This window comes from Hoplias malabaricus, chromosome Y (genome assembly GCF_029633855.1).
Source record: "Hoplias malabaricus isolate fHopMal1 chromosome Y, fHopMal1.hap1, whole genome shotgun sequence".
Lineage (NCBI taxonomy): Eukaryota > Metazoa > Chordata > Actinopteri > Characiformes > Erythrinidae > Hoplias > Hoplias malabaricus.
The window spans coordinates 29416962-29430547 of record NC_089820.1 but is presented as its reverse complement, the minus strand read 5'-3'; the positions used below and the strand labels follow the sequence as shown (position 1 = coordinate 29430547).

Below are 13586 nucleotides of genomic sequence, written 5' to 3'. Positions count from 1 at the left end.
CGAGTCTTAGTTTATGCAGCAGTGGAGAGTCATGTGGAGGAGTCATATGGGTCCAGAGGAGCTGGACAGGCTACCTGAGGCTCTCCTGCGGGGAAATAACCTCCCCAAATGAATGTCCAAAGGTTTGTAGACAGATTCAGAAGAAATTCAGAACCCAACTAGATTCAGCCAGGCACACAGTTTACAAGCTACAGGCTCTGGAGAAAAACTGGAAATGTAATGGGACGCTCTGGAGCAGATAAACATTAGCATGTCCAATGCCAAGTGTAAGCCAGAGGGGTTTAAAGCCGCACAGGAGCCATAGACCTGTGTTTCCTGGAGTGATAGAGCCCCATCTATTACCTTTCGGATTCCTACTGGTATTTGACATACTCCCCTTGACCTCATTAGACCTCACTAAAGTCCTTAACCTCCATCAAATCCTTACAGAAATGTTTCAACACCTCTGTGAAATAGCTCATCCAAAATTACCCTGTCTCCTTCTTGCGGCCTTCTTGCGGTCCTGGGGAGGATTTACTAAACATTTTGGACCATTTACTGTGAGAATTTGATGTTGGACGATTAACTGTAGATCTCCAACTCTTCCCAAGGGCACTGTTCATGTAATAAACACAATGATATGTGTTTACTAACAGTTTCAATAGTGATATTAATGTGTGGAACAATTTACTACAGAAACTTAACAAGTGAATAAAATATACAAAGTCATTTTTTGTGATATGCCTCAAAGACATAATGAGAACAAAACTCATTTAAGTATTTATTACACTCCATCACGGTATGTCACATCACACTGCATTACATCACGTTACATCATATTACATCATGTTATGGTACATGACATCACAGCAGATTACACTACATCTCATTGCCATTGACCTTCCATTACATTATGTAAACTGCCCCATGGGAATCACAGTGGATTCAATTCAATTAAATTATGTCACGCAATGTACCATTACATTACATTAAATCATGCTGAATTCCATTACATCATATAACCTCACATTAAATAGGTGTGTCATTTTCAGTACGGCAGTGACACTGACCTAGTGGTGGTGGTGGTGGTGTTAGTGTGTCTGCTGCAAACGGTGAGTGGTCACAGTTTTAAAAACTCCAGCAACACTACTGTGACTGATCCGTCCAAACAGTGCCTTTGATTCAGTTTAACTGCAGTAATACAGAGAGCACGCGGTCGGTGGAGCTGATAAAATGGACAGTGAGTGCAGAAACATGGAGGTCATTTTAATGTTATGGCTGATAGGTGTGTATTACTATTACATATGAGCAAATTGTTGTAAAATAATTGTAGTATTATATGGTATGTTCATATGGGGTGGGACTTTTATTGGTGTTTTTGAGGCGCACCCAGCACAGCAGGGGGCGCTGAGAGCTTATGTTTACAAGAGGCGGAGGGAAAGTTCAAATTAGGAGCTCGGCCGTTTTCGGCACATTTCTGTGTCTTTATTTCTTATTTGATCAGTTTAAAGTTTATTGTATGTGGAGTTGAAGCGGATATGTCTATAACCCCGTGTCTGTTTGGCAAATGGAGCGAGGACAACAACAGCATCGTCAGAAAGTGGAAGGTAACACGGGCTGTGTTCCAAGCTGTTTTTACCCCCTACAAAGTGCACTATATAATTCTAAAAATAATAGCCCCCCGCACACAAACATAAAACTGAACGGTATCTTATGTATAAAACAGTCATTCTGAAACCCTGCTGTGTGTAGATACTGTTTTTGGTGAGAAGGACCAGAGTTTCTAACTCACCTAGTGCCCTATTTAGGGAGTAGGGAGCTTTGTGAGACGCGGTTCTGCTAGCGTTTTGATTAATAACCAATTGCTGTTTTAGTATTAAAGTTACAAATTATCACATGAAGTATATTTATAATTATTATATATTTCAGGAATTTGAAAAACGACGCCAGCCAAATCGAGACCTAAACAAGCAGTGTTACACCGAGCTCCTTAGACTACAGAAAAAAATACAAGGTACAGGACTTTTATTACTTTTTTGACAATATAAATTGACCTGTTGTGGTCACCTTCTCATCTAGCACTTCTTCTGAATTTATAGGTGTTAATAAAGACTTGGTTAACCTGTTGCTGTGAGGATTTTAAAGTGTTCAGCCGTATAAACATTAGTGAGATAAACCACTCCAGCTCACTCAGAGTACAGTCATTACAAGGGGTGTGTTAGTCTTTAGTATAATTCCCAGATGAAAACCAGTAAACACACACACATACATACATATATACATACAGAGGTTGGACAGTGAAAGTGAAACACCTGGTTTTAGACCACAGTAATGTATTAGTGTGGTGTAGGGCCTCCTTTTGTGGCCAATACAGCGTCAGTTGGTCGTGGGAATGACATACACAAGTCCTGCACAGTGGTCAGAGGGATTTGAAGCCATTCTTCTTGCAGGATAGTGGCCAGGTCTCTACGTGATGCTGGTGGAGGAAAACGTTTCCTGACTCGCTCCTCCAAAACACCCCAAAGTGTCTCAATAATATTTAGATCTGGTGACTGTGCAGGCCATGGGAGATGTTCAACTTCACTTTCATGTTCATCAAACCAGTCTTTCACCAGTCTCGCTGTGTGTATTGGTGCATTGTCGTCCTGATACATGGCACCGGCTTCAGGACACAATGTTTGACCCATTGGATGCACATGTTCCTCCAGAATGGTTCGGTAGTCCTTGGCAGTGACGCGCCCATCTGGTACAAGTATTGGGCCAAGGGAAAGCCATGATACGGCAGCCCAAACCATCACTGATCCACCCCCATGCTTCACTCTGGGCATGCAGCAGTCTGGTGGTACGCTTCTCTGGGGCTTCTCCACGCCGTAACTCTCCCGGATGTGGGGAAAACAGTAAAGGTGCACTCATCAGAGAACAATACATGTTCCACATTGTCCACAGCCCAAGATCTGCACTCCTTGCTCCATTGAAACCGACGTTTGGCATTGGCGTGAGTGACCAAAGGTATGGCTACAGCAGCCCGGCCGTGTGTATTGACCCTGTATAGCTCCCCACGGACAGTTCTGGTGGAAACAGGAGAGTTGCACATTTAATTCTGCAGTGGTTTTATGTGTTTTGGACACAATCCGGGTCAGCACCAGAACATCTCTTTCAGACAGCTTCCTCTTGCGTCCACAGTGAATTCTGTTGGATGTGTTTGGTTCTTCTTGGTGGTACGCTGACATTACCCTGGATACCGTGGCTCTTGATACATCACAAAGACTGACCGCCACACAGCCTCGTGGTCCTGGGGTTGTTTTGCAGTCCCTGGCTGTGTTCATTGTCTGTAAGGGGCTTGGTGTGTTCTCCCTGTGTCTGTGTGGATTTCCTCCTGGTGCTCTGATTATATCCCACAATCCAAACACACTTTGGAAGGTGGATGGGCTTTGAGAGACTGGCCACGCTTGTGACTGACTGGGACTGTGTGTGAAATTGTGCACAGGTGTGAGTGAGTGATGGACTGCCACCCTGTCCTGTGTGTGTTCCTGTCTTGCACCCAGTGATTCTGGGTAGTGACTGTGAACAGAATTGTTGTGTACTTTAAAAAGTGTTGGTATTGATAATTGAATATCAGCCGTGGATATCCTGTGTGTCCAATTGAAAAAGGACAATAATACGGTCATATATTCTCTTATTTGTGTCACCGTTTGTTCTGTCTTCTCTAAACACACAGGTTTACCAGCAGCTGCAGAGCAACTTTGTCTTGAAGTCACTGTTTCATACAACGCCTTGCTGTTTTCCCTGAGTTTCTCCAAATCAAATGAGACACAGGATAATCTCACCCACAGCCTGGTCAGAGGTACTCATCTGATTCATCTGTAGTAAAGTCGTACAGAGCATTTCCAAAAGCTCCTTTTGTTAATATTCATGCGTTCATCCGTTGTGTGTAACACAGAGCGTTTAATGTAATGCTTTCTTTATAATTCTACAAACCAGAACCAGAACAACCAGAAGTTTGTTTTCCACAAATATGTGATTTGCAGTGGATTTTTAAAAAATGGAGATAGAAGGTTATGTCCTGACAGTGACGACATGCTTTTCATCCTTTGTGTTTTTTAGCTTTAGAAGCTGTGGGTGCTCGGGGAGCGTGTTCTGACCCGGCCACGTTGTGGCAGCATGTGCTGAAGGCTCTGGGTGGTACGGAGTTTGTGCCTTGGATTGAAAAGTTGCTGCTGATCCAGTGGACGATCTGGCTCTCGGAAAGTCACCTTGAAGGAACCCTTCATCTGCTTCAGCAAATTCATTCCACAGTAAGAAGGGGCTCACAGAGGGTTCTGCTCTGGAGGCTAGAGACAAAGTAGTGTTTGTAAATAATAATATTACCCTGAGAAATGCCTCACAATTACAGCTTCAAAGTCATTACAGCTCCACTGAGGGAGAATATAGCCAATGTCGTTGGTACCTCAGGTTCAGCACTGCAGAAATAGCGCTATGTAACTTTTGTAGGAGGGAAGGAAACCACATCTGCTCACTCCTCCCTTTAGGACAGTGCTTCAAATGTGAATGACACTCTGCAGCTTTAGGGGAGCCCAGGAGAAAAATACCAAATCTTACCTAGTGTTCCTTTAAACAATGTGGTTATGATTGTGGCAGTTTTAATACATAGTGGAACTCACATTGTCACACAGCGTCCTGTGTCACTGATGAAGGACTAGAGGACTAGCGACACACATTGTGCAGCGACAGATGAGCTACTGTCTCTGACTCTACATCTACAAGGTGGACCAACGAGGGAGGAGTGTCTCACAGAGTGGACAGAGAGTGGACACAGGGTTTAAAAACTCCAGCAGCACTGCTGTGTCTGATCCACTCTACACCAGCACAACACACACTAACACACCATCACCACGTCAGTGTCACTGCAGCGCTGAGAATGATCCACCACCACATCACACCTGCTCTGTGGGGGTCCTGAGCGCTGAGGAACAGGGGGAGAGGGGGTATAGAAAAAAATGCAAATGCAGCAGGTTTGCAAAGCAGCTACTCTCAGTTTCTGATTGTTTCATGGCCTTGTGCCATCTGTTTTATCTAAAGGAAGTGAAATGTACTGTCAGTGTGGTTCATTTTTGAATGACTAGTCAGAAGTGTTTTAAACAGGGAAACCTCTGTAGTAGCTTCAGTGGCCTGTTCTATTAAAGCAGTGTTTCTGAACACTCGTTCACTAATGCTGTGACTGGGCTGATGCTCTCAGCAGTTATATCACCATTAAATATGCATTGGAATTAATTTTGGAGGAAGTGTTTGATGAGCAAGCACAACATTTGACCAGATGGTTTAGCATCATGTCTGCTTCCTTTAGAGACACCGATCCTTACCGAGTCCTCGTGCTGCAACAACAACAGATTTAAAGAGGAGGATGTTCTCCCCCTTTTCCAGTGACCTGTTTTGGTCAAAGTACCACAAGGATCTAACCCCACAGCAGTGTTCTCCCACTGTGTAAACAGCCCTGTTCAGAACGCCCGCTTTCAGCACCTGTTCCTTTAAATGATAATGAGCCGCTCGCTGTTCACCCCGACCCCGAGCGCACAGCAGTGAGGAGCGAGGAGCAGAAGCTCTGGTTTTTTAGCCGTTTTCACTCTGTTTTCTTTCTTCTCCGTTTTTACTCACTGCTCTTATTTCTCTGCGCTCGTTGTGTCTGTTTCGCTGAGTTTAACCTCGTCTTTGCGCTCTCACATAAACACGGGTCCATAATCCGGAGCAGAATCAGAACCGCTTTCCTGACTTAGTGTTTTTTTTCACAGTGTAAGAGTTGGTGGGCTCCAGATCCCAAAAAAATGTGCACATGCACTGAACAGAGGATTTCCTTTTTAAAATGTCCCCTTTTAAGATGTAAAAGCCACCTGCACAGAGTAAACCCTTGTTATGATGTTAGCTCTCTTATGGAGGATGCAAAAAAATAACAAAAACCTGTCATTCCCTGTTCTTAATAAGGAGCTTGCGTACTGAGAAGCAACAACCAGTTTTCACTTCCCTTTGCACCATAACATTCCCTTTTTTATTATTATTTACTGATCAATGAGGGACCTTCCTTTCTCTGGTTCCTTCTCCTCAGAATAAGACCTCATCTGCAGGGGATCTGCTTGCGGAAATCCGACACCTCACCTTCTCTGTCCAAGAGGACGCCTCCCTGCTTGTTGCCGTGGCAGCCAAGGACCTCAAGGACCTTCTACTTATCTGCACTTTTATTTCCAAAGGTACGCTACCCCCAACACCCTCATAATGTGGGAACATCAGCTGCTTTAAAGGAACACTAGGTAAGATTTGGTATTTTTTATCCTGAGTCTCCCCCCGAAGGTAATTCGTTTTTACAGCACTGTACTGAAATCAGTGGAGAGGGGGTGTGTTTTCCTACCCTCTTCCAAAAGTTACATAGCTCAGTTTCTGCAGTGCTGAGCCCAGAGAAGCAACAACAAAGGCTTTATTCTCCCTGCTACAAGTCAGTAATGCATCACAGCCATTTTGAAGCTGGAATGTTTAGGTAAAAATATTACGTAGTGTTCCTTTAAGGTGCATGCACTCCACAGAAAAGCACATGAAATTGGGATGTGAAATTGTGTTCTCTGTAGTGAAAGAGCACAGTCCAGATGTGAGTCCCTAACATATATCCAATGTCTGTGTGGCTGGATGCCTTCAGATCCTCACAGAAATGTTCCAACATCTTTCCAGAGTGGTAGAAGCTGTTCCTGTAGTAAGGACTGTCTCCATACTAATATCCTTCCTTCGAGAAGGTGTCCACCAAACATCATGTCTTCACTGAGCACTTTATGGACATTAACACATTGAATTCACCTGCTGTAACAAGTAAATAAATGATCTGTGTTTCAGGGGTGGAGCTGATGAAGGAGGAGAATTATGCTGAGGCTCTTTTGGCTTTTCAAGAAGCGTCCATTCTCCCTTCACCCAGAGCTGCGCTGGCTCACGTCCACACTCTCACAGGCCTTAGCTTCACTAAGCTGGTAAGAAGTACAGGGATTAATAAAGTCCCTCGTTTACTGTACGCCGTTAAAGCAACAGTAGGTAATATTTATACCTTCAAATTACAGCTTCAAAATCTCTGTGATGTTTCACTGAGCTGTGATAGGGAGAATAGAGCCTGACTTTGTGACTTCAGGGTCAGCACCTCAGAAACTGCATTCTGTAACTTTTGGAGCAGGGTAGGTAACCACTATCTTACATTGCACCCTGCCTGTCCAACAGTGTTGGATTACACTCTAGAACTGTAGGGGGAGCTCAGGAGCAGAAACACCTAATCTTTCTTGTGTTTCTTTAAGCTTCGAGTTAAGCACTGATTACCCCCCACTCTTTTGGAACCACTGGACTAGTGTGTGTTTCTGTGTACACTATCAAGGATGGGTTAAAAAGTCCTTGGGGCTTCTCTGGGTGTGTGTTCACAGCCCCTTGTGTGTGTGTGTGTGTGTGTACATTATAAGGTGATTAATAAAGCTTCTCCTCCTCAGTGTGTTTTCTTTAACTGCTCTGAATGCCGCTGTATGTCCAGGGACGGCCCCAGTCTGCTCTCCAGTGTTATAGGAAGGCCTTGGAAGTGGACTTCAGCTGCCATAGGGCACTATATCAGAGCTCACTGGTGTACAGACAACTGGGCAACAGTCATGCTGAGATAGAGGCTCTGCTCCTTCTTCACTCTGTAAGTGATCTCTACCAGATTTCATTCAAGCTGATTAACCCCTAAGAGCCCAGACTTAGTTCACCATGAAGCCAAATGATGAGAAATATAAAACAGAGCAAAGAAGAAACATGGAGCACATTTATTTCCCCCACATTTCTTGCCTTATTCTGTAATTATTTAGGGGTTAAAAACCCAATATAACAAACATCACTTCAACCATTTTGTAACTTGTATTTCAACGTGTTGTTCCTGAAACAGGACCAGAGCGTGTCGTGTGTGACACAGGAACAGCTGAATAAAGCATTTGAATTATTAAAAACGTTGGAACGCACATTTTAGAAACAAAAGTATACTTTTAAAATGAGCATTTCTGTGATCTCCATGTCCTCATGAAGCACACCGCCACGCTGTAAATAAAGCCATGCATACACACACTCACACACACACTCACACACTGTCATGTGACTACACCCAGGATGTTCAGCACATGTCACTTAGGGACATCAACATTTAAGGTGAAGGAGTGTTTGTGACACACACGTCACCACGAGCTAATTCTGTATCGCTGTTAGGGCTGTGCCTTATTGTATCATGCGCAATAATATCGCAGCATGATATTCTGACTTTTTATGTAATGATGTCATGCAGTTACTCGTAATATGGCATACCTTCATTGCACGAGTCATTTACACATAGAACTCTGCTCCAAAAGACGAGTGACTTCAGTCGTGTGGAGGTGGTTTGGAAATGGATTATTAATATTTTATATATGTTTTTTACAATCACCAAGAAATATAATTATCACCAGAATACCCTGAAATATCATGATATTATTTTAGGGCAATATCGCCCACCCCTAATCGCTGTAGATTCTCACTCTAGTGAACTGTACTATTTTTACTGAGATTCAAACATATTGTGACCTTTTACAGTCGGTTCTGAAGCCCATTTCAGAGATACAGCCAGTGAATATTTTTCTTATTGCCTGTTTTTGTACACATTTTAAAATCTGCTGATTACATCAAGATCACTCGGGTTTATTTCCGGTACGGACTATAGTCCGAGGGCAGCACAGTGGGGCAGCAGGTTAGTGTCGCAGTCACACAGCTCCAGGGAGTGGTGGTTGTGGGTTTGATTCTCGCTCCGGGTGACTGTCTGTGAGGAGTGTGGTGTGTTCTCTCTGTGTCCGCGTGGGTTTCCTCCGGGTGACTGTCTGTGAGGAGTGTGGTGTGTTCTCTCTGTGTCCACGTGGGTTTCCTCCGGGTGACTGTCTGTGAGGAGTGTGGTGTGTTCTCCCTGTGTCTGTGTGGGTTTCCTCCGGGTGACTGTCTGTGAGGAGTGTGGTGTGTTCTCCCTGTGTCTGCGTGGGTTTCCTCCGGGTGACTGTCTGTGAGGAGTGTTGTGTGTTCTCCCTGTGTCTGTGTGGGTTTCCTCCGGGTGACTGTCTGTGAGGAGTGTTGTGTGTTCTCCCTGTGTCTGTGTGGGTTTCCTCCGGGTGCTCCGGTTTCCTCCCACAGTCCAAAAACACACGTTGGTAGGTGGATTGGTGACTCAAAAGTGTCCGTAGGTGCGAGTGTGTGAGTGAATGTGTGAGTGTGTGTTGCCCTGTGAAGGACTGGCGCCCCCTCCAGGGTGTGTTCCCGCCTTGCGTCCAATGATTCCAGGTAGGCTCTGGACCCACCGTGACCCTAAACTGGATAAGTGTTACAGAGAATGAATGAATGAATAAATGAATGAATGAATGAATGAACTATAGTCAGAGCTCACTTTATAAATACCTAACAGTTGTGGTCTATAATTGAGAGAAGTGGGCTTCATTTAAATCCCCTGGACTGGCTGGAAAAATGTGTGCAGGTGGAGTGCTGCACCTGGAACACTGGAACAGCACTTTCCCATGAATCATGAATCCCTGCTCAGTTCAGTAGGAAAAGAAAAGTGACTGTGTTCTTCTTGTGTACTGTTCACAGGCTGTGTTATTGCGCTCTGAGAGAGACTCATCAAGACCACCACCCCCCCTCATATCCCTTGACAGGCTGCTTGGGAGTGAAAAAATGGCTTCCATTAGCCAAACCCCCTCACCTCTTCTGATACTCCACACTCTGGCACACAGATGTGTTCACAGTGACAGGTAAGATTACAGTCAGACACATCTGGAAGAGACTGATCTGTTTATACTGATGAGTTAATCGAGGAACAGCTGGTTATTCGCCAATGTGCTTTTTTTTCTTTAACAGGAATTCAGAAGCTGCAGAGTTTTATCTTGACCTCTTGGCCTGTTTACAGTCGGACGCCAGACCCTGTGTGAGTAGGAATATGAATTGTAAGCTCATGAATAGACGTGCTGTCAGTGTCTACATTAAGCCTTTATGATGTATCCATAGGTATTCAGTGGTTTGGTGTGAAAACATTCTTATTTAGAGTTTAATAAAACATTCCTACAGTTTTATAAATAATTTGCTTAAACAAAAAATAATAAATTATTCATTCATTCATCCATTATCTGTTTTTGGACTGTGGGAGGAAACCGGAGCACCCGGAGGAAATCCACGCAGACACAGGGAGAACACACCACACTCCTCGCAGACAGTTTCCTCCGGTGTGTTCTCCCTGTGTCTGCGTGGGTTTCCTTTGGGTGACTGTCTGTGAGGAGTGTGGTGTGTTCTCTCTGTGTCTGCGTGGGTTTCCTCTGGGTGACTGTCCAAAAACACATGGTGGTAGGTGGATTGGTGACTCAAAAGTGTCCGTAGGTGTGAATGTGTGAGTGTGTGTTGCCCTGTGAAGGACTGGCGCCCCCTCCAGGGTGTATTCCCGCCTTGTGCCCAATGATTCCAAGTAGGCTCTGGACACACCGCGACCCTGAGCTGGATAAGGGTTACAGATAATGAATTAATTAATTAATGGGGCTGAGGAGTACGTCGCTGGGTTGGTCTCGGTTTGATTTTCTCGTTTTCACTTTGCCCTTTTTGCAGTAAAGTCCTAATCACTCACGTCTGTCTCTAGCCTTTGCTAGGGTTCAGTAATAAGCTGAAACTGGGCTTTCTTTAGACGTTTTTCACAAACACTGGGAGATCGCGTTCCCTCCCTGGAAATAAGAAGCGGGGGAACGCTGCAGCAGCCCTTCTCTTACAGACTGAACTACTGTAGCCCGTGTTGTATTTATTTATTTTTAAACACAGTTATTATTAAAGCTTAATTATAAAAACCGTAAAACATTATGTAGTTTACACGTGAACATTTCTCAGTTGCAAATGTTCAGTTATTAATTAATTTAAATAGTAATTTTTTTAAGGTCATCTGGCATCCTACCACTCGCTGCTTCACACCACAGTTTGAGAACCACTGGTGTAGCACCTCTCAAATTTGGTTATTGAGCCTGGCAACGTTAGAGGCTTGTACAGTTACTGCAGATCACCTTGTTCCATTACCAGAGCACTGTGTCTGAGCGCCTGTGGACATAGTGGGTGCCCTATATATTAGCCCCAGTTGTTTAGTTATGAGGGGTGTCGACCAACCTTTGTTGTAAAGTACATTTCACCTCCTCTGTCTCTGTGAACACTGAAGCCATCAGGCCCCAAAAACCAGCGCAGAGTCCGACTCCACTCACAGACCCTAATCACCTTTGTTTATTTGTGTGATGCAGGTTTCTACAAGCGATGACCTGCCTTTCCCAAGAATCCCAGTCGTCTACCTAGAAGCAGCATTTGCAATGTTAAAAGCCCAAAGGTCTTGGGATGTTCTTGCTATTTGTGATGAGGTCATTGCCAAGACAGCAGACCTTGTCCCAGAGAGACTTCTCCTTGAGCCGTGTGACCGTCTGGGACACACTACTATGAACCTGGAGTCTGATCCTGTGGGGGACAAGCTGGACTGTGTGCTCTGGTCTGGAGCAGCTTACTTCCTCCAAGGACATGCACATCTACAGCTCAAAGACACGAAAGAGGCACTGAGCAGTTTCACCAGGTGCAGCACATTTTACCAGGTCCAGCACACTGATCTTGCAGACTGTTTATTTCAGTGCTCTCACCTGAAACTCTTTTCTGTTGTCCTACATTTACAGAGCCATCAATCAACTGGTGAAAGTGTTTGTGAAACAGGAAGGTCAGTATTTATTGTCTCCCATCAGCTCCATTTCTCTTCTCTGCTCTTAACACTTAAGTTCAAAATATTGCAACAGAGCCACAGTATTTAGATCTGATTTTAACAAATATGCTTTTAGATGTAAAGTTCATAAAACAGCGTAAAACTCACTCACTCATTCATTCATTAATTGTCTGTAAGAGCTTATCCAGTTCAGGGTCGTGGCGGGTCTGGAGCCGACCCGGAAGGGGTGCCACTCCTTCACAGGGTGACACACACTCTCACATTCACTCATACACTCACATGGACACATTTGCGTTGCCAGTTCACTCATATGTACTCACTTAAACATATACTACATGTTGCAAGTCCCTCAGGACCCCCACAGAGCAGGTGTGATGTGGTGGTGGATCATTCTCAGCTCTGCAGTGACACTGACGTGGTGGTGGTGTGTTAGTGTGTGTTGTGCTGGTGTAGAGTGGATCAGACACAGCAGTGCTGCTGGAGTTTTTAAATAATCTGGATTGGTATTCTCCTCTTTCAGACTGGACAGTGCACACTCCAGGAGAGGCAGCAGATCATAAAAATAAAGTGAGGACCCTGGAGGTTCTGAAGGGGCAGACACTCGGAGGCAGAGGATTGTGTTTTGCAGAGAGAGGCCAGTTGAAAGAGGCTCTGAGGGACTTCCAGCTCAGTCTTCAGTCTTCTCCAGGTGTTCAAGCTGCTGACTAATTTTTCACTGCTGTAACATACACCTGACAGTCCACTGTAATGTAACTCCTGTCATATTTCAGTGCCGTCTCCATGTGTTACATTCAGTTTTGCTTTAGATACCAGCAATTACAACCCGGATTATATGACTTCCGTTTGGATGGGTGTTTATAAGTTTCCTTTCTGAGATAAGATTAAGCCTTTAGTCTGTTTGTTAACCTCAGCACAATTAAAAGTTGAGTGTCGTTACATACAACTCCAGCAATAGCTTCATTAGATTCCAGTTTATAAATGATAACCCGTTAACCCATTACTGTGCACTGTACAGTGTAAATGTGAATGACAAAGTGTCTGTCTACAGTGTGTTGGTCACTCTGATTTCTTAGATCAGTTTGGAGTCATTAAATGTTAAATCCGATAAAGAGATCTGGATTGTGACTGATTAATGGGTTTACTTTTCCTCTGATTACTGATTCCCAGAAAACTCTAAACACTAAATGCTTATTTTAGCACTTCAACTGTGAAATGGTGACAAATTACACTTATTTAAATGGGACACGCTGTACCCCTGTTTCCACAAGTGAAGACAAGATGAAACAACACAGCGATTTCTCTCCCTGTGCAGGTAAACTCAACACTTCTTTTGTTTACAGGGGGTAGGAACACTCAGATGTGGCTGGTTGAGATTTTGTGGAGGCTGGACCGTAAAGAGGAGGCAGCTGCCGTGTGGAAACAAACCAGCAGTTCCTCAGATTCAGTCACACTAGTGTAAGCTACTGAATCAGATTAGTTCTACAGATGAATATATAGTACAATGTAAATGTCTCTGTTTTTTAAAGATAAATAACTCCTTGAGTTTTTGTTTCAGAGACCTGCCCCTCTATCTCCAGGCATGGAAAGAGGATGCCATGCACCTGGACCACAGCAGCCTCAATAAGAAACTGGAGGACTTCACTTGTAGCTGTGATGTAAAAACACAGACGTGAAACATATGAACAGTCCGTTATCTGTGTTGCCTCTGAATGTTCTCCTGTCTATTCTGGTTACACATGCACTTTTTCTGTTGTTTTGTCTGCTGTAAATACTGGAGAAATAAACATTTGTATGAAAGATGTTTTCCTGACAGATATTTGGTCCTGTTTTATCG

General features: G+C 44.1%; 1 protein-coding gene across 2 annotated transcripts; it reads left to right on the top strand.

Annotated features, from left to right (window-relative positions):
- The first annotated feature begins 1397 nt into the window (after window positions 1-1397).
- On the top strand, window positions 1398-13586 carry LOC136679305 (Fanconi anemia group G protein homolog). 2 transcript variants are annotated; one of them, XM_066657753.1, is made up of 14 exons: window positions 1398-1586; window positions 1909-1993; window positions 3698-3823; window positions 4084-4274; window positions 6077-6218; window positions 6850-6980; window positions 7523-7669; window positions 9619-9779; window positions 9886-9952; window positions 11292-11611; window positions 11709-11749; window positions 12273-12440; window positions 13093-13207; window positions 13308-13584. In XM_066657753.1, exons 1-14 carry the CDS (start codon window positions 1518-1520, stop codon window positions 13423-13425), a joined length of 1881 nt encoding a protein of 626 aa, XP_066513850.1. In that variant the 5' UTR covers window positions 1398-1517; the 3' UTR covers window positions 13426-13584. The 2 variants fall into 2 exon arrangements, with proteins under 2 accessions (XP_066513850.1, XP_066513851.1); XM_066657754.1 differs by lacking the exon at window positions 7523-7669 and having other exon boundaries at window positions 13308-13586.